This window comes from Pelodiscus sinensis, unplaced genomic scaffold (genome assembly GCF_049634645.1).
Source record: "Pelodiscus sinensis isolate JC-2024 unplaced genomic scaffold, ASM4963464v1 ctg110, whole genome shotgun sequence".
NCBI lineage: Eukaryota > Metazoa > Chordata > Testudines > Trionychidae > Pelodiscus > Pelodiscus sinensis.
In genome coordinates, this window is record NW_027465850.1 from 261809 (window position 1) to 287390 (window position 25582).

Sequence of the window (25582 nt, forward strand, 5' to 3'; positions counted from 1 at the left end):
CCGGGAAGTCTAGTTGCAGAAACAGGCGCCTGCTGCCCGGGCCGGGGTACTAGCAGCCGGACTGTGGTACGACCGCTCCTAGCCACGCGTGGCGTCTGGCACCGGGATGCCCCGCCCCCTTAGTGGACTTGCACCGCGCCGGCCAGCGAGCGTGAGGCCCACAAGTGCAGGAGGGTCCCACGGCCTCGGCTGCCCACGAGCAGCTTCTTGCCGGACGAGACGCTGTCGAACTCGGCTTCCTCGGCCCGGCCAATCACCCACCTCCAGCCCCACCCCTTCTGCTGAGGCCCCGCCCCTCATGAGCATGCCCCGTGTGCGCACACCCCCTCCCAACCACAGGGAAGGAGGGGAGCAGGTGGGTGCATGCGGGAGGGCGCGCTGTGACCCGTCCCAGCCTCTGGCCCCGGAGCACTGGGAAGGGAGGAGGGCGTGCCGTGGGGCGGGCGCTGGGGGGCAGCACTCCTCCTACAGCAGGCACTCTGGGGGCGCAGTGGGGGCAGAGCCTGGTGGGCGGTTTGGGACGCCCCTGCCGCTGGTACTGGGCCGTTACCTTGAGCGTGCTCCTGCCCTGCCCGGTGCAGCACGACGGCCCTGCCAGCTGGGGGGTGAGCAGGGCTCCCGGCCCTTCAGCCTGGTGGCAGGGCAGGCTCTTTGGCTCCGCCCGAGGAAGCGGGTCCCTGCAGCCCCCAGGGGACACGGAGCCCGCAGAGCGGGGCCGACGCTGGCAGGGGCCCATGACCTGGCACTGCGGGAGAAGGGGCTGCCCCACAGGAGCTCCCCAGCAGGACTCTCCTGGTACTTGCTGCTGAAGCAGAGTCCCTGGGGACGCGGGCAACAGGAGGCCTGCACACCGGCTCACTGGGACAGTCGCTGGGGTCACAGACACCGGGCGCGCACACCCGCTCACCGGGACAGTCGCTGGGGTCACAGGCACCGGGCGCGCACACCCGCTCACCGGGACAGTCGCTGGGGTCACAGGCACAGGGCGCGCACACCCGCTCACGTGGAGACAGTCGCTGGGGTCACAGGCACAGGGCGCGCACACCCGCTCACGTGGAGACAGTCGCTGGGGTCACAGGCACCGGGCGCGCACACCCGCTCACCGGGACAATCGCTGGGGTCACAGGCACCGGGCGCGCACACCCGCTCACGTGGAGACAGTCGCTGGGGTCACAGGCACCGGGCGCGCACACCCGCTCACGTGGAGACAGTCGCTGGGGTCACAGGCACCGGGCGCGCACACCCGCTCACGTGGAGACAGTCGCTGGGGTCACAGGCACAGGGCGCGCACACCCGCTCACCGGGACAATCGCTGGGGTCACAGGCACCGGGCGCGCACACCCGCTCACCGGGACAATCGTTGGGGTCACAGGCACAGGGCGCGCACACCCGCTCACGTGGAGACAGTCGCTGGGGTCACAGGCACCGGGCACGCACACCCGCTCACCGGGACAGTCGCTGGGGTCACAGGCACCGGGCGCGCACACCCGCTCACCGGGACAGTCGCTGGGGTCACAGGCACCGGGCGCGCACACCCGCTCACGTGGAGGCAGTCGCTGGGGTCACAGGCACCGGGCGCGCACACCCGCTCACGTGGGACAGTCGCTGGGGTCACAGGCACCGGGCGCGCACACCCGCTCACGTGGAGACAGTCGCTGGGGTCACAGGCACCGGGCGCGCACACCCGCTCACCGGGACAATCGCTGGGGTCACAGGCACAGGGCGCGCACACCCGCTCACCGGGACAATCGCTGGGGTCACAGGCACAGGGCGCGCACACCCGCTCACGTGGAGACAGTCGCTGGGGTCACAGGCACCGGGCGCGCACACCCGCTCACCGGGACAATCGCTGGGGTCACAGGCACAGGGCGCGCACACCCGCTCACGTGGAGACAGTCGCTGGGGTCACAGGCACCGGGCGCGCACACCCGCTCACCGGGACAACCGCTGGGGTCACAGGCACAGGGTGCGCACACCCGTTCACGGGGAGACAGTCGCTGGGGTCACAGGCACCGGGCGCGCACACCCGCTCACCGGGACAGTCGCTGGGGTCACAGGCACAGGGCGCGCACACCCGCTCACCGGGACAGTCGCTGGGGTCACAGGCACAGGGCGCGCACACCCGCTTACCGGGACAGTCGCTAGGGGCCCCAGGCACAGGGCACGCACACCCGCTCACCGGGAGACAGTTGCTGGGGTCGCGGGCAGGGAGTGCACACCCACTCATCAGGACGCAGTCGCTGGGGTCATAGGCAGCAGGTGCACACCTGCTCGCCCGGACACAGTCGCTGGCATCACAGGCAGGGGGCGCACACCCACTTACTGGGACACAGTCGCTGGCATCAATTGCAGGGGGCGCACACCTGCTTACTGGGACACAGTCGCTGGCGTCACAGGCAGGGGGCGCACACCTGCTCACCCGAACACAGTCGCTGGTGTCACAGGCAGGGGGCGCACACCTGCTCACCCGAACACAGTCACTGGTGTCACAGGCAGGGGGCGCACACCTGCTCACCCGAACACAGTCGCTGGCGTCACAGGCAGGGGGCGCACACCTGCTCACCCGAACACAGTCGCTGGTGTCACAGGCAGGGGGCGCACACCTGCTCACCCGAACACAGTCGCTGGTGTCACAGGCAGGGGGCGCACACCCGCTTACTGGGACACAGTTGCTGGGCTACAGCCCATTCCTGTCCCAGAGCCGGTATAAAGCCCGGGGGTCCTGGCTCCCAGCCCCCTGCTCTAACTTGCTAGACCCCCCCTACCCCATCCCTTGAGCCCTGTCAAGGCTTGTCCCAACTCGGGCACTTGGAGGGCAGAAGGGGGCTACAGGGAGGTGTCGCTGCGGGCCCCCGGGAGCGCCCAAGGAGGGATTCCTGCGGGGGGGCCTGCAGAGCTGTAACCCTGCCGGGGGGGCTGGCGCAGGGGGCTGCAGGGTGCTGGGAGGGGCCCGGCGGTGTCTCTTGGCGAGCTGGCTGAGCAGCCTGCGGCACGTGGACACGGAAGCTCGCAGGCGCCAACTCGCCACGCGGCTCGTGGGCTGAGCGGTGAGGTCTGGTGCGGGCAGCGCCCGGTTCCTCCTCTTGCGGAGGCGCCGCAGCAGGACTGAACCACGGAGCCGCGGCGCCAGGGGCTCCGTTCCGTGGGCTCAGCACCGAGAAGTCCCACGAGCCCCAAGCAAAGGGCGTCTGCCTTCCCACTCCCTGTTCCACTCACGTCTCCTGGTTCCTGGGCCTCCCCAGCGCACGGATGCCGCTGGCTTCTCCAGGCCCGGCCCCTGGCTCCGGCCAGGCCCTGCTCTGGCCAGACAACGCCTGGCACAGGAAGGCCGCTGCAAACCCCACACTCTGTCTCCATTGGCTCGCGCCCCGGGGGCCTCGCTGGGGCCACAGTCCGTGGCGTCACCCGTACAGGCGAGGGCTAGAGAGTTACCTGCAGAATGGCTGGCGTGTCCCCCATTCGCCACGAGCCCAGACCGAACCCAGCAGTGCCCCCTACGCCCTTCCTGCTCTAACCATTAGACCCTGCTCCCTCCCCCTCCTCCTCGGGAAATGACCCGGGTGTGACGGCTGATCCGGCCAGCCACGGCGGCACTGGAAAGTCCTGCCCCTCACTGAGCGGCATCTGTCGCCCCGGGCATGTGCTGATGTGTCGGCCTGGCGCTGGCACCACCACGTTGGGCACCGCGTCCGCCCAGCCTGGCCCCGTCACGTGGCACCCGCAGGGCCGGGCACCGCGTCCCCCCAGCCTGGCCCCGTCACGTGGCACCCGCAGGGCCGGGCACCGCGTCCCCCCAGCCTGGCCCGGTCACGTGGCACCCGCAGGGCCGGGCACCGCGTCCCCCCAGCCTGGCCCCGTCACGTGGCACCCGCAGGGCCGGGCACCGCGTCCCCCCAGCCTGGCCCCGTCACGTGGCACCCGCAGGGCCGGGCACCGCGTCCCCCCAGCCTGGCCCCGTCACGTGGCACCCGCAGGGCCGGGCACCGCGTCCGCCCAGCCTGGCCCCGTCACGTGGCACCCGCAGGGCCGGGCACCGCGTCCGCCCAGCCTGGCCCCGTCACGTGGCACCCGCAGGGCCGGGCACCGCGTCCGCCCAGCCTGGCCCCGTCACGTGGCACCCGCAGGGCCGGGCACCGCGTCCGCCCAGCCTGGCCCGGTCACGTGGCACCCGCAGGGCCGGGCACCGCGTCCCCCCAGCCTGGCCCCGTCACGTGGCACCCGCAGGGCCGGGCACCGCGTCCCCCCAGCCTGGCCCCGTCACGTGGCACCCGCAGGGCCGGGCACCGCGTCCCCCCAGCCTGGCCCCGTCACGTGGCACCCGCAGGGCCGGGCACCGCGTCCCCCCAGCCTGGCCCCGTCACGTGGCACCCGCAGGGCCGGGCACCGCGTCCCCCCAGCCTGGCCCCGTCACGTGGCACCCGCAGGGCCGGGCACCGCGTCCCCCCAGCCTGGCCCCGTCACGTGGCACCCGCAGGGCCGGGCACCGCGTCCCCCCAGCCTGGCCCCGTCACGTGGCACCCGCAGGGCCGGGCACCGCGTCCCCCCAGCCTGGCCCCGTCACGTGGCACCCGCAGGGCCGGGCACCGCGTCCGCCCAGCCTGGCCCCGTCACGTGGCACCCGCAGGGCCGGGCACCGCGTCCGCCCAGCCTGGCCCCGTCACGTGGCACCCGCAGGGCCGGGCACCGCGTCCCCCCAGCCTGGCCCCGTCACGTGGCACCCGCAGGGCCGGGCACCGCGTCCCCCCAGCCTGGCCCCGTCACGTGGCACCCGCAGGGCCGGGCACCGCGTCCCCCCAGCCTGGCCCCGTCACGTGGCACCCGCAGGGCCGGGCACCGCGTCCCCCCAGCCTGGCCCCGTCACGTGGCACCCGCAGGGCCGGGCACCGCGTCCGCCCAGCCTGGCCCCGTCACGTGGCACCCGCAGGGCCGGGCACCGCGTCCGCCCAGCCTGGCCCCGTCACGTGGCACCCGCAGGGCCGGGCACCGCGTCCGCCCAGCCTGGCCCCGTCACGTGGCACCCGCAGGGCCGGGCACCGCGTCCGCCCAGCCTGGCCCGGTCACGTGGCACCCGCAGGGCCGGGCACCGCGTCCCCCCAGCCTGGCCCGGTCACGTGGCACCCGCAGGGCCGGGCACCGCGTCCCCCCAGCCTGGCCCCGTCACGTGGCACCCGCAGGGCCGGGCACCGCGTCCGCCCAGCCTGGCCCCGTCACGTGGCACCCGCAGGGCCGGGCACCGCGTCCCCCCAGCCTGGCCCCGTCACGTGGCACCCGCAGGGCCGGGCACCGCGTCCCCCCAGCCTGGCCCCGTCACGTGGCACCCGCAGGGCCGGGCACCGCGTCCCCCCAGCCTGGCCCCGTCACGTGGCACCCGCAGGGCCGGGCACCGCGTCCCCCCAGCCTGGCCCCGTCACGTGGCACCCGCAGGGCCGGGCACCGCGTCCCCCCAGCCTGGCCCCGTCACGTGGCACCCGCAGGGCCGGGCACCGCGTCCGCCCAGCCTGGCCCCGTCACGTGGCACCCGCAGGGCCGGGCACCGCGTCCGCCCAGCCTGGCCCCGTCACGTGGCACCCGCAGGGCCGGGCACCGCGTCCCCCCAGCCTGGCCCCGTCACGTGGCACCCGCAGGGCCGGGCACCGCGTCCCCCCAGCCTGGCCCCGTCACGTGGCACCCGCAGGGCCGGGCACCGCGTCCGCCCAGCCCGGACTCCGGCCTGGCCTGTTTCCGGGCAGCCCGCCCCCCGCTCTCCCGGCACGGGGAGGCCAGCGTGGGAGCCCCGGGCTGCGTCCTGTTGAGCTCTGGTTTATTTTCCAGGAAGGTTTCTGCCCAGCCTGCGAAAGGAGCGAGCCGCGGCCGTACCAAGGGACCGCGGGGCATTCGGGCAGCTCCCGCAGTTCCCAACATGCACCCTGGCGCGGTTTCCATCACTGCAGGGTTTGCAGGTTGGGTCAGTGGCTCAGAGCCCCCCCCCCCAGGTTCACTCTGCCCCCCCTTAGGCATCTATTCCAAGCTGAGCAGCCTGTTTTACTGGTCCCTGCTCCTCTGGGGCTGTCCCGTCCCCTCGCCCGGCGTGGGCGCCCCACGGGCCCGGACGGCGGCAACGAGGCGTTTCCTGTCGCACCCCTCCAACCGATTCCCAACTTTCCGTGGGGATTCCAGTGCCGACCTGCTGGAAGCACGGGGTGTGCACAAAGCATGGTTAACCAGTGGAACTCACCGTCACAGGATTCTGGGAGAAGCCAGGCACAGTTCCGTTTGGCTCCCGTTTCACACACGGGTCAGGGCCTGGGCAGGCCCAACGGGGCTGAGATCCAGAGCACACCCCGCCAGTCTGGGGGAGGCACAGTGGACTGGGCCTGGTTTCTGTCAGGAGGCATTGCCTAGGGCCCCACACGAGCACCTGGCTGCTGGTGATGTGCCAGGGAAAAACGCCTCGGAGCGCCCAACGCAGGGGCACCTTCCCAGCCCCACTGCAAGCTGGGGGAGCACCCCAGCGCTTTGGCTGTGACCGGTTCTGGTCTCGCGGCCTCGGGCGCAGCGACACGCGGGCGGCTCTGCAAACCGAACGCTTTTAGCAAAACATGGTTTTACACCCAGAAGCTAGTGGAGCTGGGTGAGGCCGGCATGTGGGGGGGTTCTCTTGCTGAAACCCGGCATCCCTCTGCAGGCGCAGCCCGGCGTTCCGCCCCTTCTCCCGCCCACGGGCTGCCCAGCTGGGCTGCAGTTCCAGGCCTGACCCCACGGGGCTGCCACTGCGCGGCCACATGCCCTGGGATCCGTGGCAAGTTGCAGGGTTGTTGTGGGGGGGAGGGGGTTATTCTGCTTTTCCTGCTGGAGAGCCTGCCCGGCTGGCACGTGCCCGACCCTCCGCCGGGTGCCGCAGGGTGCACCCACTTCTGGGGCGCGGAACAAGGGCCTGAGGCAGGCGTTGCACTGTGGGCTGCTCAGAGTGGCTGGTGGGGGCTGGGGACCCTCACTGCCCTGTGCACGGGGGGGGAGGCGCGCAGTGCCCCCTGCCTTCCTGGGGAGGGGCCACACGGGCGCTTGGAGTCCCTGGAGGGAGGGGCTGGGGCGGGGAGAGCGGGCTGCCAGGCCACAGGGACCAGGTGTCTTTCACGTGTGACCTGGGCACAAAACGTGCATCTTTGCCTGTGCACCGCGTGGGCCACACGAAATCTGATGAGATTCAACAGGGACCAGTGCAGAGTCCTGCCCGTGGGACGGAGGAATCCCAAGAACTGGTACAGGCTGGGGGCCGACTGGCTGAGCAGCAGTTCTGCAGAAAAGGGACCTGGGGGTCCAGTGGATGAGAAGCTGGAGATGAGTCAGCAGGCGCCCTGGTAGCCAAGAAGGCGAATGGCGTATTGGGGGGCATTAGGAGGGGCATTGCCAGCAGATCCAGAGGTGTCATTATCCCCCTTTATTCGGCTCTGGGGAGGCCACAGCTGGAGTCTTGTGTCCAGTTCTGGGCCCCCCTACACTGATGTGGGCGCATTGGAGAGGGGCCAGTGGAGGGCGCCTGAAATGCTGCGGGGCTGACCCACGAGGCGAGGCGGAGGGATTGGGGTCTGTTCAGTCTGCAGAAGAGCAGGGGGGGGGGATTTGAGAGCAGCCGGCAGCGCCCGGCCGGGGGATCCCGCGAGGCTGGTCTCAGTGGGGGCAGGTGGCAGGAGGCGCAAGGGGCTCACGTTGCCCGGGGGGGGGGGGTCTAGGCTGGAGATTAGGACAAACGATTTCCAGGCGGGGGGGGGGGGGGCAGCGCTGGGCTGGGCTCCTCGGGAGGGGGCGGGGGCGGGGGCTCCATCCCCAGGGGTGTTTAACTCCCCCCTTGGCCAAGCCCCGGCTGGGCTGATGGAGTCGGGCTGGTCCTGCCTTGGGCCGGGGGCGGGACTCGGTGACTCCTGGGGTCTCTGCCGGCCCTGGGATTGGTTGATTCCATGCCCCCCACACCCCCACTCCAGCTGTACTTGGTGCCGTGCAACAGCGCCCTCTGGTGGGTGAAAGGCACAAGTGCAGCAGCACGGCCCCAGCAGACATAGGGCACCAGGACGGGCAGGGACCACGAGGTCGAATCCCGTCCCCGGCAGCCCCCAGCACCGCCTGGAGCACCCCTGGCCGGTGTGCGCAGCCTGCCTGCAGGTCTCTCCAGGCACGGAGACGCCGCACCCTGCACTGTGCAGCGAGGGGCCGCGAATAGCCCCCCCCCGGAGAGCGCAAAGCCCCTGGGCCGCTGGCGAAGAGGCGCCCACTCGGCAGAGGCGGCTGCCTGGCGGCGGGAGGCGCGGAGCACGGCCGTGAGCCGGGAGCTCCGCCAGAGCAGTGAGCAGAGCCGGGAGCCGTGCTCTGGGCGAGGCCTAAAGCGGGTCAGGCAGCGCCCTGGTCTCTCCGCGAGGAGCCGGCTCAGAGGTCAGAGCAGGCCTGGGGCCCAGTCAGACACGTGATCCACAACATAAGAGCGTCAGCACGGCCAGACTGGGTCGGACCACCCGGCCTTCCGGCCCAGACTGCCCACAGCGGCCAATGCCAGGGGCCCAGAGGGCGGGAACAGAACCAAGAATCCTCACGTGAGCCCTCCTGTCACCCACCTCCACAGAAACGGGCCAGGGACCCCCTTCCCACCCACCCTGGCTAACAGCCATTGATGGAGCCAACCTCCATGAATCGATCTAGCTCTTTCTTGAACCCTGTTAAAGTCCTGGTCTTCACACCATCCCCTGGCGAGGAGTTCCACAGGTTGACTGTGCGTCGAGTGAAGAAAAACTTCCTTTGGTTTGTTTTAAACCTGCTGCCTGTTCATTCCATTGGGTGACCCCTAGTTCTTATATTGCGGGAATAAGTAAAGAACTTTTCCTTCTTCACTTTCTCCACACCACTCCTGATTTTATACACCGCTAGCATGTCTCCCCTTCGTCTCCTCTTTTCTAAGCTGAAAAGTCCAAGTCTTTTAAATCTCTCTTCATATGGGACCCGTTCCAAACTGCTAATCATTTGTTTGCCCTTTTCTGAACCTTTCTCAATGCCAGTATATCTTTCCAGCTGAGACAACCACATCAGTATGCACGCGTGCGCACACATACACACACCCCCGGGGCACATACAACCACATGGTAGGGCCAGGGCCCTGGCAGGGTGGGGCTGAGGTTCAGCTGCCCTAGGGCTACAGCAGGGAGACACGACTTTCCCCCTCTACCTCCCGCACCCACTAAGGGCCCCACCCCCTCCCTGGGCACCCTCTTCTTGCTAACAGAGCTGGGGAAACCTTCCCCCTCCCGCGCCAGCCACCAGTCCGGTGGTGCTGGGCACAATGCGCAAAGCTGCGGAAGTGAGTTGAATTTCTGCACGAGCCAGGGCTGGCTTGGCGGGCAAAGGCCCCGGAGAAGGTGAGGATGCGGGTGGGCCCGACTCAGCATGAGACACTGGCCCCCTGCAGTGGGGCCCCTGGGTGCAGGCAGGGCCATGCCGAAAGGCCCAATACCCTTGAGGTGGGGGGTCAGGCGGGGCGGGCAGTGCGAGCCACAGCAGACTGAGGGCAGCCCACCGGGGCAGGGCGAGCCCGTGGGTCTGCTCTCCCGTGGCACCAGGCAGCCAGGCGTGGGATTCCCTTTGAGCAGACACACCCTGCCGAGAAGGGAGCCACGTATCTGCCACCTGCCGTGTCTGAGCGAGCCCGGCCCAGGGGCTGCACCGGGGCCAGGAGAGACGCCTGGGCCCACGTCTGAGCCTCCTTGGGAGCCACGTGGGTTCCGGGCGAGGGAAGGCCCCGAGGTCGGCCACGTGGCCGGGGCAGGCGTCGAACACCACGGCCGGCGGGCGCCGGGTCCATTTCCTACAGCCGCTGCCTGGCTCTTCAGAGGACCGGGGGCCGCGGGGTTAGCAAAGGGGGTGCGCTTTATTCACAGCCCAGCAGGGCGGCCTGGCAACACCCGGTTCCTTGGGGGGGGCCCCGCCAGCCAACTGCGCTCCCCCATTGGCCTCACAGCCAGACCAGGAGCAGTCTGGCCTCTCCCCGCAGGCTGGGCAGCACTTGCAGCGGATGGCCCCCCCCCACGAGCCCCCCCGACCCCGCCGCACAGAGGCGCCGCGCTGGGACCCGGGCCTGGGACTGAGCCGGCTCCTCGGCCAGCCCCCAGAGCGTCCGCGCGGAGCCGCGGGGCCGACAGCGTCAGCCACAGACTCCCGCTCCCGCCTGGCCCAGCAGCGCAGCGGGAGGGGGAGGCAGGGCCAGCCGGCGGGCCCGGCTCCCCAGCAGCGCCGTCCTGGCCCGGTGCCTGGTGGAGACGCTGGTGCCGTTCCAGCTGCCGCGGCAGGCAGAAGCGCTGGCTGCACTGGGGGCAGGGGAGGGGCCGGTGCCCGCGTGCGCCCGGAACCTGTCCTTGCGCCAGCCCTGCCCGCACTCGGTGCACCAGAAGGGCTTCTGCCGCTCGTGCTCCAGCCGGTGCACGGCCCACAGGGGGAGCCCGTGGGGGCGTGAAGCCGCCGGGGGGGCAATCCGGCCAGGCGAGGATCACGGGGCCCCCGGCGACACCCGGAGAGGAGCAGGTGGGGGCGGCAAAGCCCCTGCCCCGAGAAACATCCACTCGGCCCGGCCCGCAGCCCCTGGCATCACTCACCCACGCCGGGGGCCACCGGAACCGCTCCCCCCGGCCGGGGCACCTGCCCTCACTCCGGCTCCCTGGGGCTCTCCGGCGCGGGGCCTGCGCAGGGACAGGCCCGAGGGGCGTTAGGCGGGTGCTCCGGGAACAGCCCCCGTCCCGGGCGGATCACCCTGCGGGGGCAGAGCCCCAGGGCCACCCACCGCCAGGCCGGGGCGAGAGGTGCAGCCTGCGAGCCACGCGCGACCCCGAGCCCCGCCAGGGCCCCAGGAGCAAACCCACCGGGACCCACGGCCCCTCCGCTCACCAACCCCCACAGGCGCCCGGACGGCCGAGCTGGGCGCAAGGGCCCGGCTCCGGCACCGCGCTCAGGTGATGCAGGGAGGGGAAGGGGCTCTCCCCGGCATCCGGCGGCGGGCACAGGGGTTCCCCAGGGCCCTTACTCTGCCGGGAGCCGAGCAGCCTGCCCAGGTGGGGCGCCCAGCGGGTGCAGGGGAGAGCGCCAGGGGGCTGATGGGCGCTGCGGAGTCGCGTGTGGGGCAGGTGGGCAGCAGGGCCCTTGCCCCGGGGCCGGGTAACTGGCTACAGGGAGCCTCACCCAGCGCGGCCACCAGCGCGTAGTTCTCCCGCATCACGTCCCAGTACAGCGCCCGCTGCCAGGCCGCCAGCTCCGCCCACTCCGCCGGCGAGAAATAGACCGCCACGTCCTCGAACGCCACCTGCAACGGGGCCACGCGGAGAGCACCCGGCCCTGGGGGGCGCAGCGCAGGGCCCTGGCGGGGGATGGCCGACTGCCGCCAGGCCGCCCGGGCGGGGCAATGAGGCAGGAGATCGTTCGGCCCAGCACTGCCAGGAGCACCCTGACCCCTGTGCCGGCTGCCCCGCCCCCACCCCACTCCCCAGCTGCCCCGCCCCTCCCCCACGCCCCTCACCTGCGCCCCACATGGGCGGCCCTGTCCCTGGGGCGGGATCATGGGGAACCGCGGCGCCCAGACAACGCGACAAACCCGGATCCGTGGGCCGGCTCGGAGATTCGCCTCCACCCAAGCGCCCGACCGGGGGCCGCCGGAGCCTGCGGAGAGAGGCGCCGCGTTGCCGGCTCCGGAGCGCACGGGGCAGAGCAGACCAAGGGGGGGAGCGAACCCGCGGCCCAGGCAGCTGCCCAGAGCCCGCCCGGCACGGGGACAGGGATGGGTGGGATGGGCCCTGGCTAGTCGGAGCGGTACCCGCTGCGCTAGGAACCCCCTGCGGCCCCGAGGCCTGCCCCTGTTCCTGCCCCCGCCCGCACCCGGCTCCTGGCCCCACGCCCTGGGACTGACTGTGACCCGGCTTGGATCTGCAGCCGGCTCCCTGACTCGGCGCACGACCCGGACTCCGCTCCTCCACGGGCCCCGCCCCGCCTGGGTCCAGCAGGGGCCTCGGGCTGGCTTTGACCGCTGCTCTAACCACTAGGCTTCACTGCCTGAGACCCAGAGCCAGACGAACAGCCCACGAACAGCCACCCCAGCCGGCCACAGGACAGGCAGGCCACCCTGGGCCTGTGGTGTCCGGCCGGCTGGCGCCGCGCACACCGCCCCGTGCTTCGCCCACCGCAGCCGCCCCCTCGCCGGCCACCCGGTGACGCCCGGGGCCCTTTCCCACCGGCTTTCCTGGCACTGGGGACACGGAGCCGAGCGGCCGAGGGAAGGGCCCGGGGACTAGGAACGGCACAGCAGACACGATGGCTCCAGGAGCCCTGCCGGGGCCCAGGCTGCCAACACCCGGCCCGCGCCCCTCCCCCCAGCCACCGCCCCCCCAGCCATGCACCTCCCCCCAGCCACCCCCCCACCGACGCACCTTCCCCCAGCCACCGCCCCCCCAGCCACGCACCTCCCCTCAGCCACGGCCCCACAGCCACGCACCTCCCCCCAGCCACGCACCTCCCCTCAGCCACGGCCCCCCACCCGCGCCCTCCCCTCAGCCACTGCCCCCCCAGCCACGCACCTTCCCTCAGCCACCCCCCCACCGACGCACCTTCCCCCAGCCATGCACCTCCCCTCAGCCACCGCCCCCCCACCCACTCACCTCCCCCCAGCCACCGCCCCCCAGCCACGCACCTCCCCTCAGCCACAGCTCCCCAGCCACGCACCTCCCCTCAGCCACGGCCCCCGCACCCATGCACCTCCCCTCAGCCACGGCCCCACAGCCACGCACCTCCCCTCAGCCACGGCCCCACAGCCATGCACCTCCCCTCAGCCACGGCCCTCGCACCCACGCACCTCCCCTCAGCCACGGCCCCCCCAGCCACGCACCTCCCCTCAGCCACGGCCCCACAGCCATGCACCTCCCCTCAGCCACGGCCCCCGCACCCACGCACCTCCCCTCAGCCACGGCCCCCCCACAGCCACGCACCTCCCCTCAGCCACGGCCCCACAGCCACGCACCTCCCCTCAGCCACAGCCCCCCCACAGCCACGCACGTCCCCCCAGCCACGGCCCCCCCACAGCCACGCACCTCCCCCCAGCCACGGCCCCCCCACCCACACACGTCCCCCCAGCCACCGCCCCCCCACCCACGCACGTCCCCCCAGCCACCGCCCCCCCACCCACGCACCTCCCCTCAGCCACCGCCCCCCCACCCACGCACGCGAAGGTGCGGCCTGTGCCCGTCTCCCCCAGGTGCCCCCGGCCGGGCTGGCACAGACGAACAGGACACAGATGCCACAGGGTGCCTGGGCCAGCGCCTGCGAGCCCCCACCCAGCAGACCCGCAGAGCGGCGCCTCGGCTGGCACAGCGCATCCTCCTGCCCAGTGCCACGGGGCCACGGCTGGGCTCCCGCTGCCCACGGCGCCTGGCGCTGAACAGTCTCACCCACGCTGGCGGCCCCAACGAGCGGCTCTTCCTCCGCCTTCCAGGCGCCCTCCGCGCCGGCAGGGCCTGGGGAGAGGGGCGCTGCTGGGTCTCCTTGGCCACCCACGGAAGGGAGGGAGCCGGCCGCAGACAGGCGCCGGGCGGGGGACGCGCCCCCTGCGTCCTAGGGGCCAGGCTGCCTGCTGCCCCCCGGGGCCCTGCCGTAGCGCGGTGCTCCTGGAGCAGACCAGCTCTCTCCAGCCCGGGAGCCCCTTGTGCGCAGACACAGGGCCTGCGATCACTTCCCCAGGCGCACGGGAGCCTGCCCACAGTGGAGTCCAGGCCTGCAGGTCCCAGCTCCAGGGCAAGCGCCGGGCCGGCGGCCGAACAGGAGACGGAGCCAAGGCGGCCGAGGGGGACAGGCCGCAGGAGCCTGCCGGGCCGTCTGGGTTCCCAGACACACCCAGGGGAGCTGGGGCTGGGGCAGCCGCTGGGGGGTCCTGTCTGGCCCCTCCCTCCCGTGCCTGCTCCGGATCCTCCTACCCCAGCTGGGAGCAGCTGATGCGGGGCCCGTGGGTCCTCGCTTGGGCCCCAGGCAGCTCCGTAGGACAGGCACCGGGCCCCCCGCACGGCTGACGCTCGGTGCCTCCACACGTTGCTCGTTCCCGCGCCCCAGCTGAGCCGGCCCTGCCCAACAGCAGCCCTGGGGCTGGGCCTCCCCTGCCGCCAGCCAGGCCCACGGCCTGCGGGGACAATAATGACGGGCAGACTGCGAACGTGACGCCAATATTCCAAAAGGGCTCTAGCGGCGATAGCGACCGTGGCAATCACAGACCGGTCCGGCCGACGTCAGAGCCGGGCAAAGCGGCTGAAACAATAATAAAGAATCAAATGGTCAGACACGCGGGTGAAGATCATTTGTGGGGGAGTCGACATGGTTCCTGTAGAGGGGAATCCTGCCTCACTGGTCTGCTGGGGTTCTGTGAGGGGCCAGCACGTGGCCAAGGGGGTCCCGTGGAGCGAGTGGACTTAGATTTCCAGAAAGCCTCTGACAAGGTCCCTCACTAAAGGCTCTTAAGCCAAGTAAGTTGTGACGGCGGAAGAGGGAAGGGCCTTTCCCGGACTGGGAACTGGTCACAAGACAGGAGACAAAGGGGAGGAAGAAACGGTCGGTTTTCCGAGAGGAGAGAGGGAACCAGCGGGGTCCCCAAGGGGCTGTCCTGGGTCCCATCATATTCACCTGATTTATAACCGATCTGTCCAAAGGGGGAAACAGGGAGGCGGCAAAATTTGCCGATGATCCCAAACTGCTCAATAGTGATAGAAATGTAGCCGTGTTAGTCTGGGGTAGCTGATCCCAAACTGCGCAAGGTAGTTCAGACCAAAGCAGAGTGTGAAGAGCTTGGAAAGATCTCACCAAACTGAGTGATTGGGCAACACAACGGCAAATGAAATGGAATGTGGGTAAATGTAAAGGAACGCACATCGGGAACAATAACCCAACTAGACATACAACACGATGGGGCCTAATCTGGCTACAACTACTTAAAAGAAAGATCTTGGGGTCACTGTGGAGCGTTCTCTGAAAACACCCACTCACTGCGCAGCAGCAGCCAAAGCCAACAGCATGTTAGGAATCATTAAAAAGGGATGGAGAATAAGACGGAGAATATCCTCTTGCCTCTATAAACCCATGGGACGCCCACAGCTTGAATCCTGCGCACAGATGGGGTCCCCTCGTCTCAAGAAAGGTCTCTTGGCATTGGAAAAGGTTCAGAAAAAGACAACAAACTGCTGAGGGGTTTGGCCAGGTCCCATACGAAGAGAGATTTTAAAGAGTGGGACTGTTCAGCGTGGAAAAGAGGAGACTGAGGGGGACAGGACAGAGGTCTAGACAGTCATGGCCGGGGTGGAGAAAGTGACTAAGGAACAGTGATTGGCGTGTTCCCATCACATAAGAACTAGGGGTCACCCAATGAAATGAATCGGCAGCAGGTTTGAAACAAACCAAAAGAAGTTTTTCTTCACTCGGAGCAATCAACCTGTGGAACTCCTCGCCAGAGGATGTGGTGAAAACTAGGACATTACCAGGGTTCCAAAAAGAGCGAGTTCGATTCATGGAGGTTGCGTCCATCAGTGGCTATTGGGCAGGGATGGGTCCTTAGTCCCTGTTTGCCAGTGGCTGGGAATGGGCGGCAGGGGAGAAATCCCGTGAGGATTCCCCGTTCTGCTCCCTCCCTCTGGGCACCCGGAACTGGCCGCTGTCTGAGGACAGGACACTGGGCTGGCTGGACCATTGCTCTGGCCCAGTCTAGCCACTCGGATGTTGTGACGGCGCGTTGGGGGTCCCCTGTCTCCTGCACCCCGAAATGGCACAAACAGACTGCCCCAGCCGGTGGAATAGAGGAAGTTTATTGCCTCTCCAGGATACAGCACAGCACAGATGTAATGTGGTCACAGAGCTGGGCTAGGATGCCTCAGGCCCCCTTGAGATGGGGGAGACTGGGCCCCTAAACTCCAGCTCCTCTCCCTAGGCTCTCCTCCATGCTCACAGACAGTAACTAACTAACCCCCTTCCAGCCCTACCCCCCAGCCAGGGCAGCATCCACCTTCCTTTGTTCCTCTCCATGGGGGGTGTCTGGCCACTGGTTTGCATAGTGACTCATCCTGTTTTGCTGGGTCGTGGTCCCCACGGCAGCCAGTGGGGTTACCCCAGAGCCAGCAGCATAGAAACCAGCCAGGTACCCCCACTACGTCACAGATGTGAAGATGCTCAGGGCTGCGAGGCCTCTCCCCCGGCCCGGGACCTGCTGTGCCAGAGCGAGGCGCCTCTCACAGGTGCTGCAGAGAGCTGGGGGAGTCTTTTGTCCCAGGGCACCCTGCACCCCAAACCGTGGGGTCTGGCCATTCCGGGCTGCCCGGGGGATGCTCCAAGCCTGGGCCGCAGGCCTGTCCCCACAGCGAGGGGCCCAGGCTCCCAGTGTGGGCTCAGCTGTGACCAGGCCCGGGCCGGCTCCGGCCCAGCCTCGAGAACAGCTTCCCGGCCGACCCGCCGCGTCTCACGGGCACGATGTGCCAGGAAGAGCCCGGCGCCTGCGGGAAGCCGCGTCCCTGCCGGCCTGGCAGCGGCAGCCACCCCCGGGCGCCCAGGACTCCGCCGGGCGCAGGGACGGGGGCCAGTGTCCCCACGTCAGGGATCCGGGAGCCTCAGCCAGCGAGGCCACCGGCGCGTAGTTCTCCCACATCACGTCCCGGTACAGCGCCCGCTGCCAGGCCGCCAGCTCCGCCCACTCCGCCGGCGAGAACGAGACGGCCACGTCCTCGAACGCCACCTGCAACGGGGCCGCCGGCTCAGCTCTCGGGCCCCCACCACCCGGCCGTAGCCAAGGGGGCCTGGACCCACCCCCATGCCCTGCCCCCCCAGCCAGCCAGGCCCCCACCCTGGGAAAGGCCTCTGACCCCCTTCGAGGGCCGCTGGGGCTGGGGCGCTCTGGGGGGCGGGCAGGCCCAGGGAATGGGACCGTGACGCTGGAGCCAGGCCCGCAGCCTGCCGGGGGCTGGGCACGAGGGCAGCGGGGGGCCCTGCCGGGTGACTCTGCCCGGGAGCCGGGGCCCCAGGCTGCGCCCCGTTTGCAGAGCGGCCCCGCCCCACCCGGGGGCACCTGCCCTGCGCCCGCCCCGGCGCTCCCCGTGCACAGGGCCCTACCGGGGCGCGGCGCCCCTCGCCCATAGAATCATAGAATCATAGAATAATAGGACTGGAAGGGACCTCAAGAGGTCATCGAGTCCAGCCCCCCGCCCTCAAGGCAGGACCAAGCTCCGTCTACACCATCCCTGACAGATGTCTATCTAACCTGTTCTTAAATATCTCCAGAGAGATATGGCCCAGCTCTGCTGCAGGCGGCCGGCGGATGCGCCTTGCGCGGCGCGCGGCGGGCTGGGCGCGGGGACGCAGCCTGGGAGCCTGAGCCCGGCCCGCCCCCGGCCCCCTCCCTGCCGGCGGCCGCTTCGCCTCCCCGCAGCTCCCCGGGAGGGGCCGGGCGCGCTCCACGGCCCCGGGGCGCCTCCGCGCACGGGCCCTGCTCTCACGGCCGGGCCCAGCACCCCCCTCGGACACCCCAGTATTCCCTGTGCCCCCCCTCGGGTACCCTACCGCCTCCTTGTGCCCCCCCTCGGGTACCCCAGTGCCTCCCTGTGCCCCCCAGTGCCCCTCGGACACCCCAGTGCTCCCTGTGCCCCCCCTCGGGTACCCCAGCGCTCCCTGTGCCCCCCAGTGCCCCTCGGACACCCCAGTGCTCCCTGTGCCCCCCACTCCCCTCAGACACCCCAGCGCTCTCTGCACACACACCCCCAGTACCACCCACACAGGGGAGAGGTTATAACCCATCCCCCACCTCACACACCCCAGTGCTCCCTGTGCCCCCCAGCCCCCCCTTACACAGGGGAGAGGTTATAACCCATCCCCCACCTCCCCTCAGACACTCCAGTGCTCCCTGTGCCCCCCAGCCCCCCTTACACAGGGGAGAGGTGTAAAGGCAGGAAAAGGGAATAAAGGAATTTGTGTGCAGCCATCTTGGTCTTGTTAACAAGAGAGCAAGAGTCAGGCTAAGTCTGTGGCCTGACAAGGCGAGATCTGGAATTAGACGCTGCCTTCGCCTCTCGCCTCCATACGGAGATACGGATCCAACGCTGACTCTGGCAGGGACCTTGAGATACGGAGCATCTGGGTGGAACTAAATCACTGTTAGCCATTGGTGTCTGGAATGGGAAGGAGACGAATTGTTATTGTTATTATATCTAATAGACAGTATAGAAACTGCTTCAGAATTGCTCCTATTCGAAGATCTGCCTCGGAGAGGGGGGGGGGACTTCCCTCCCCCCCCCCCCCCCCCCCCCCCCGTCCGAACCAGTTTTTCCCTTGCTGCAGCTCGTAATAAAACTGCCTCTGGCTACTTGTTGCTACAAACGCAGAGTGAGGACAATGTTTCCTTCCACAATTTGGTGCCGTGACTCGGATGGCAACGCCCGATTGAAGACAGCGACAGCGGCTGCAGACCATCCCCCTTCACCCCCATGGCGCCAAACGAGAGGTAAGAGACCTTTTGAAATCTCTACTGGGGTGTGGAGGAGGACTGCCTGTAGGGTCGTCTGCTTCTTGTGGGCTCACGCCAGCCGAACTTCCTGAATCTGCAACAAGGTCAGACGCAAAACGGTTCCGGGGAGGTTGATTTGTTACCCCCGAGTAGGCCTAAGTTTACGCAGTGCTGGGAACTGCTGTGGTTCTGGGGGAAACGTGTTGTTTGCCGCCCCAAATATGGACGAGGTCCATAAAGAGAGATGCATCTAAGTGGGAACATTTCTGTGTGAAAAGCACGCTGAGTGTGAATGTAATGAGTGGAGTGTGAATGCCGCTGCCCAGGTCTCTGAGAAGTGAGCTGATTCCAGCCGCACCAGGGCTCTCCCACAAGGGAGTTCTGAACGCAAGGGGGGTCAGCCGAACCTCGAGACCGAGCAGATATGTGAGGGAGTGACGACTCCCCTTATTTCATGAGCTGCTGATAAGGTCTGACACTCTAGACCCAGCAGACCCCTTCTTTGGAGTGTGTAGATTTAGTTTCCTATAAGCCACTGAGCAGACGGGGAATGGACAGGATGCTCCCCTGAATGACTAAAATGGATGGGGATCAGTCTAAGCATACCCCCCCAGACCGCTGAAAGGCACCCCTGCGTACTACATGTACGTGCATCATGGTCCAAGGACCTGTAAGCATTTGACAGATTGACAGAGAAAGAAATTAAAGCCCTGAGGGATGAGATTGAAGCTCAGAAAAGCAAAAATCCGCCCTGCAGAGAAATGTAACTTACACGCAAGTGCACAGCCTCTCCCAAGCTTAGGGGGGAATTTGGCCCAACATTACCCCTCTACTCCTCTCTATGCCCAGCCCTATATGGGCCCTTACCACACATTACTGAAGATAGAGAGGAGGCACAGAAGATAATTGAAAGGGATCAGATCTTCCCTTTGGAAGAACGAGCTCTAGTTACACTGTCCGATCCAAAGCAAAACACTGAGTTTTGGAAGAGACTTAACAGCTTGCGGGAAGTATTCCTCCAAATTCTCAAGGAAGGAATGCCTGCCGACCAGCAAGCCATATTGGCCCTAGGCATTTTGGTTGGAAACATATACACGGAACACAACGCAGGAGTAGGAAAGGGCTGCCAAGCAACTTTAGGAGATTCTCAAGCCCTTGTTGGAGAATAGATAACTACAGCCTCTCTGGCTGGAATCGCAGGCTACCCAAGGATGTTTCTCAACGCACAAGTGGGGGCCGTCCAGAAAAAAAAACAGTTAAAACCTTTCCCTCACACACTGTTATAATTAGCTTGAGGGCGTGGGAGGACGTAACCTAAAAGCCACCCTAAAAGCCAACTAGTGGGAATTGAATTTGAAGATGTAATCACTAGAAGCTAAATCTGCCCTAACAAGGAGACACATTCTGCAACATAAATCTCCTTACAGAGCATGGTCGAGTGATCCACCCCAGAGTCAGCAGCATAGATCAACTGCTGCAGCATGGACGTTATGAAAACCCTATACTGAGAAGTTTAAAATTAGTAATAGCTGACTGCAATAATACACATTTGGATTTACCTATTGAAAAGAATTAGGAGGTGAGGGGGCTAATGGGAAAGCCCATCCTCCTTACCACATTAATACTGGACAAACATGTGTCATTGGGAAGGGTCATTTAGCAGGAATCAGGACAGATCATAAGAAGGAATTAAGCGATTGTTGTAATATATGAAGGGAAACCTGCTTTAAAAAGTGACTCCTTGTTTCCTGCAGCCTTTTTCAACAATCCAGGCAAAGAAACAATCAAATTTAACTATTTGGCTACAGACTCTTTTGTTAAATCTGCAAAAGGAAAAGAAGGAATTCTATTGACACTTAACTGGTTAACTGTATAAAAGAATGAAATCTATACATTCAACCCTTAAGGTTAAATTTACTCTTTAAGAAAACAAATCTTTGTTTTAAAAATCCAAGCCCTGAAACTTCACTGTGTCTCTGTTCAAGGCTGAGTTGATAACACTTTTGGCTTGCTTTCAAATCCAACATTATATGTGAATACAGGCTGCCTGACTATTTCAAAGGAATATAAAACACCTGTCCCCTCAAGTAAATTGTCCAAATACAAACAAAATATTTATAAGCGCCCATTTAACAAAATTTAATGTCAATATTATTATTACTATAGTCTTAATAAGTAACACTGTATATGATTCTTTTCAAGAAAAGAAAAGCTTTTTGCTTGCTAGAACAATAACTGACCAACACCTTGTGCTAAAGAAAAGCATTATAGCTTCACACATTAAGCCTGATCTGTAGTACAAGAAAGAAACTGAGGCATGCCACTGTTGAAGAAAGCTAGCAACTCTAGAGGTAATTCGAAAGAGTAGAAGGTCACGAGTACCGATGAAGCGCCCTTGTTCTCGTAAAGTTATAGCTCATTCGCCCATGGAAGTGGTAAAGAACTACCTGTAACAGGTTCCCCTAGCAGATTTTAAGCAGTATTTTAAGTTATAATAAGCCACCCCGACGAAGGTAGAAATATTTTCTTGTCTTTCAGATCATCAGAAAGCGCTGGTGCCAGCTGAAGAAAAACTACAAACAACAACAAAAAACCATGGTTTGTGTTCTGCCCAAGTTTGTCTTGTGTGTCTTAATTGTAATACATATTGCAAATATTGTTGTGTGTAAGATATTGTTTTAATGAAAGGATAATTTGAGTAAAGCAGAAGCATTAATTTAAACCAACAAAATTAATAATTAAGCCCAATCAATTAGCAACTTTAAAATTCAGTGAAAAGATAATAGTTTAGAAATTGTTTAGGCTAAGAGAATGTTAACAATCTCTCCACAGGTGAACAAAAAAAGAACTAGAAAGAAGCACGGAGTGCAGCATGTGAACAGAAGGACTAGGGGTAAAGTACCAGCCTCTCCCCCACCGGATTAGTTTTGCTTTAATAGCTACACAAATGAAATATTTAGCTTCTGCAAATTTGCACACCAACCATAAAAGTAGTTTAGCCAGAGATAATAAGAAATCTATAAGTAACAACACGAGCAAGTGGGACATCAGCATATTTAAGTAAAGATGCCCACAACAATGAAGAAACTAGTAACCTCACCATTGCAATAACAGCTACTTGCCCTGTGTGACGTAGTGGGGGTATCTGGCTGGTTTCTATGCTGCTGGTTTCTATGCTGCACGACCCAGCAAAACAGGATGAGTCACTATGCAAAGGGATCTCTGGTATGGCCAGACACCCCCCATGGAGAGGAACAAAGGAAGGTGGAATGCTGCCCTGGCTGGGGGGCAGGGCTGGAAGAGGGTTAGGGAGTGGCTGGCTGTCTGAGAGCATGGAGGAGACAGCCTAGGGAAAGGGACTGGAGTTTAGGGGCCCAGTCTCCCCCATCTCAAGGGGGCCTGAGGCATCCTAGCCCAGCTCTGTGACGAGACTACATCTGTGCTGTGCTGTATCCTGGAGAGGCAATAAACTTCCTCTATTCCACCGGCTGGTGCAGTCTGTTTGTGCCATTTCGGGGTGCAAGAGAAGGGGGACCCCCAACGCGCCGTCACACTGGTGTCAGAAGCGGGATCCACTGCACCCCGTGAATGGAGCTTCCAGCGGCGAGCGACAAGGCGCAGTAGAAGCAAGAGCCCTGGAGCCAGGCGTGCTGGAGACAGAGCGAAGCGGTTCCTGGGAATCGTGGGGCGCTGCAGCACTAGACTGGTGAGTCTGCACCGGGGGGCCCAGCGGGCAGATGGCCTACGCCCGACTCTTGAAGGCAGAGCTGGTGGGGCTGTGCAGAGAGAGGGGCTTGCCTGTGCAGAAAGCAACCAAGGCCCAGCTGATTGCCCAGCTGGAAGAGAATGACCAGTCCAGGGACCTGGATCCTGTCCCAGCGGGGAGCAGCCAGACCCCCCTGGGGAGCATCTCAGGCTCTCAGACTGGAGGGGGGGCTGGAGCCCACCAGAGAGACGTGTGGCCCACCAGGCCCCGCTCCGCCAGCCGCAGTTCGTCCAGGGCGGGGTCCAGCCTGGTGGAGCTGCGGCGGCTGGAGATCCAGCTGCGGATGAAGGAACTGGAGGTACAGGACCGAGAGAGGGAGCGCCAGGACCGAGAGAGGCAGCGGCAGCATGAGCTGGCCATGGTGGAGAAGAGGAGCCGAGGGGCCACAGCTGCAGCGAGTGGGGAGGACCCCAGGGGGCCCGGGGTGACCAGGCACTTGGAGCAGCTCGTGTTGGCCCCGTGTAAGGACGCGGGGGACATGGACGGGTTCCTCAGCGCCTTCGAGCGGGCCTGTGAGCTGCACCAGATCCCCCCGGCGGACCGGCTCCGGCAGCTCACCCCCTTGCTGAGTCAGGAGGCCTCAGGGGTGCTCAGCCAGCTGGAGGACCTGAAGCCGGGTGACTACGAACGGTTCAAACAGGCCCTGCTGCACAAGTTCGGGCTGACCCCCGAGATGTACAGGAAGAAGTTCCGGGGGGTGCAGAAAGGGCCACGGGAGACCTATGTGGACCTGGCCTCCCGCCTGGCGCAATACGGCCGCAAGTGGGTGTCTGGAGTCGGAGCCCAGACCGCAGAGGAGCTGCTCAAGCTGGTCATGATGGAGCAGTTCTATGAAGCGTGCCCACCCAAACTGAGGCTGTGGCTCAAGGACCGGAGACCAGAGAACCCCCAGGAGGCCGGGAGACTGGCGGATGAGTTCACGGAGAGCCGGTCTGGGTGTGAACGGGAGTCCCGGAGAGAAAGGGAATCGCGCAGAGACCGGATCTCGGCTGAGCGATGGAGGGAGTCAAGTACGAGGCGAGACCAAGGAACAGGTCATCTGTGCCCCAGAGAACCAGCCAGGGCCTGGACAGAGACAGCCCAAAGCCTAACTTGCCAGCGCTGTGGGCAAAAAGGCCACAAGAGGGCTCAGTGCACCAGGTCCCAGGACCGGGGACTTTCCAGGGTTAACTGGCTGGGGCGGGAGGAAGGGCAGGCTGCCCCAGAGGCAGGGGCTGGCAGGCAAACCTCAGCTCAGAGAGAGGGGAAGGATGCTCAGTGCACCTCCCCTGGGAGGTCTGATTCTCAGGAGGCGGATTTCTCCGTGTACCGGGTGGGGGCAGGACGGCCCCTGCGGAGTGAGTGCCTCATACCCCTGGAGGTGGATGGTAGGAAGGTGATGGGCTTCTGGGACACGGGGGCGGAGGTGACTCTGGCCCGATCCGACATAGTGGCCCCAGAGCGGATACTACCCCACGCGCAGCTGACCCTGAAGGGCATAGATGGGTCCCCGTTTAAGGTGCCTGTAGCCAGGGTGCATCTGAAATGGGGGGCCAAGGAGGGCCTCAAGGAAGTGGGGGTGCACCCGCACTTGCCCACCGAGGTGCTGATGGGGAATGACCTGGAGGAGTGGCCCCAGGAATCCCAGCGGGCTCTAGTCACTACCCGGAGCCAGAGCCAGCGGGCGGCTAACAACGTGGGTCCAGGGAAGGGCTCCCGGCAGAGTCCTCAGGGTCCCATTGCAGCGGACACGGGGTCCAGCCAGGTTGGGACTCCGGACCTAGGCAGAGGTGGGGGACAGGTCCCGATCCCTGCCTCAGCAGCTGAATTCCAGGCTGAGGTGCAGGCAGACCCCTCCTTGCAGAGGCTGAGGGACCAGGCTGGCCTCCATGCAGCTCAGCCCCGGGGGAGAGGTGGCCAGGAGAGATTCCTGCGGGAGCGTGGACTCCTGTTCCGTGAATGGCTCCCCCCCAGGAAGGCGAGGGCATGGAGGGTCCAGCGGCAGCTGGTCGTCCCCCGAAAGTATCGCCTCAAGCTGCTGTATTTGGCCCACGACGTCCCCGTTGGGGGCCACCGGGGGATCCGGAGCACCCGGCTGAGGCTGCTCCATCACTTCTATTGGCCGGGAATCTTTACAGCCGTGCAGCGGTACTGCCGGTCCTGTGACTCCTGCCAGAGGGGCGGGAAGGCCCAAGACAGGAGGAAAGCGGCTTGGGGGTCTCTACCCCAGATAGACCCTCTGGGCTTGCTGAGAGAGTTATGGGAGGGGAAGTCCTCCCTGGATGGAGCATCGGGGGTGGAAGCCGCCCTGGCTGTCCAGAGAAGGCTCGCTGGGCTCATGGCCCCGGCCCAAGAGACCCTGGCCAGAGATCAAGGCCAGCGGAAGGGGGGGTGTGACCCCCGAGAACAGGCCTGGGCCAGTCACCCTGGAGCGGGGCGGCGAGTGGACAGAGGGAAGCCAGCTCATGTGGGGCCTCGCCGCAGCTGGCCTGAGTCAAGGGGAGCACCCATGTCCCCAGGGCGGGTTCCCACGCAGAGGACCCGAACTTCCCTAGGTCACGAGCGGAGTGACCCTGCTCAGTTCGCTCTCGGAGGGGGGAGAACTGTGACGTAGTGGGGGTACCTGGCTGGTTTCTATGCTGCTGGCTCTGGGGTAACCCCACTGGCTGCCGTGGGTACCACGACCCAGCAAAACAGGATGAGTCACTATGCAAACCAGTGGCCAGACACCCCCCATGGAGAGGAACAAAGGAAGGTGGATGCTGCCCTGGCTGGGGGGCAGGGCTGGAGGAGGGTGCGTTAGTTGCTGTCTGGGAGCATGGAGGAGAGCCTAGGGAAAGGGGCTGGAGTTTAGGGGCCCAGTCTCCCCCATCTCAAGGGGGCCTGAGGCATCCTAGCCCAGCTCTGTGACCAGATTCCATCTGTGCTGTGCTGTATCCTGGAGAGGCAATAAACTTCCTCTATTCCACTGGCTGGTGCAGTCTGTTTGTGCCATTTCGGGGTGCAGGAGACGGGGAACCCCCAATGCGCCGTCACACCCTGCTACTCATTAGTGCCTGATACCTTAAAAGGCCTCAAGAATTATGGAATTGCATAGGTTCCTATTAACAATTAAACATCTGTGAACCATGCTTGGTCCTATAAGAGAAACAGTGACTCTAGTCAACGTAACCTCCTTCAAGTCACATACATAGAACAAATACACACTAATAGCAATGGGGAATACACGGCCTTGGGCCTCCCCTCATTCACACAGAATCATTTTGTTTATTGTAACAACATGGACACTACGAGGACAAAGAACACACAGTCCTCTGAGTTAATTT

General features: G+C 65.1%; 2 protein-coding genes across 2 annotated transcripts; one reads left to right on the forward strand and one right to left on the reverse strand.

Moving 5' to 3' along the window:
* Window positions 1-10678: 10678 nt before the first annotated feature.
* LOC142823885 (uncharacterized) lies at window positions 10679-19168 on the reverse strand. The gene is made up of 4 exons (XM_075915609.1): window positions 19141-19168; window positions 16482-17139; window positions 14659-14674; window positions 10679-11308 (listed from the first exon to the last, which is right to left on the reverse strand). Exons 1-4 carry the CDS (start codon window positions 19166-19168, stop codon window positions 10958-10960), a joined length of 1053 nt encoding a protein of 350 aa, XP_075771724.1. The 3' UTR covers window positions 10679-10957.
* LOC142823886 (uncharacterized) lies at window positions 18304-25324 on the forward strand. Its single transcript, XM_075915610.1, has 4 exons — window positions 18304-18508; window positions 21050-21109; window positions 21344-24021; window positions 25310-25324. Exons 3-4 carry the CDS (start codon window positions 22249-22251, stop codon window positions 25322-25324), a joined length of 1788 nt encoding a protein of 595 aa, XP_075771725.1. The 5' UTR covers window positions 18304-18508; window positions 21050-21109; window positions 21344-22248.
* The last annotated feature ends 258 nt before the right edge of the window (window positions 25325-25582 follow it).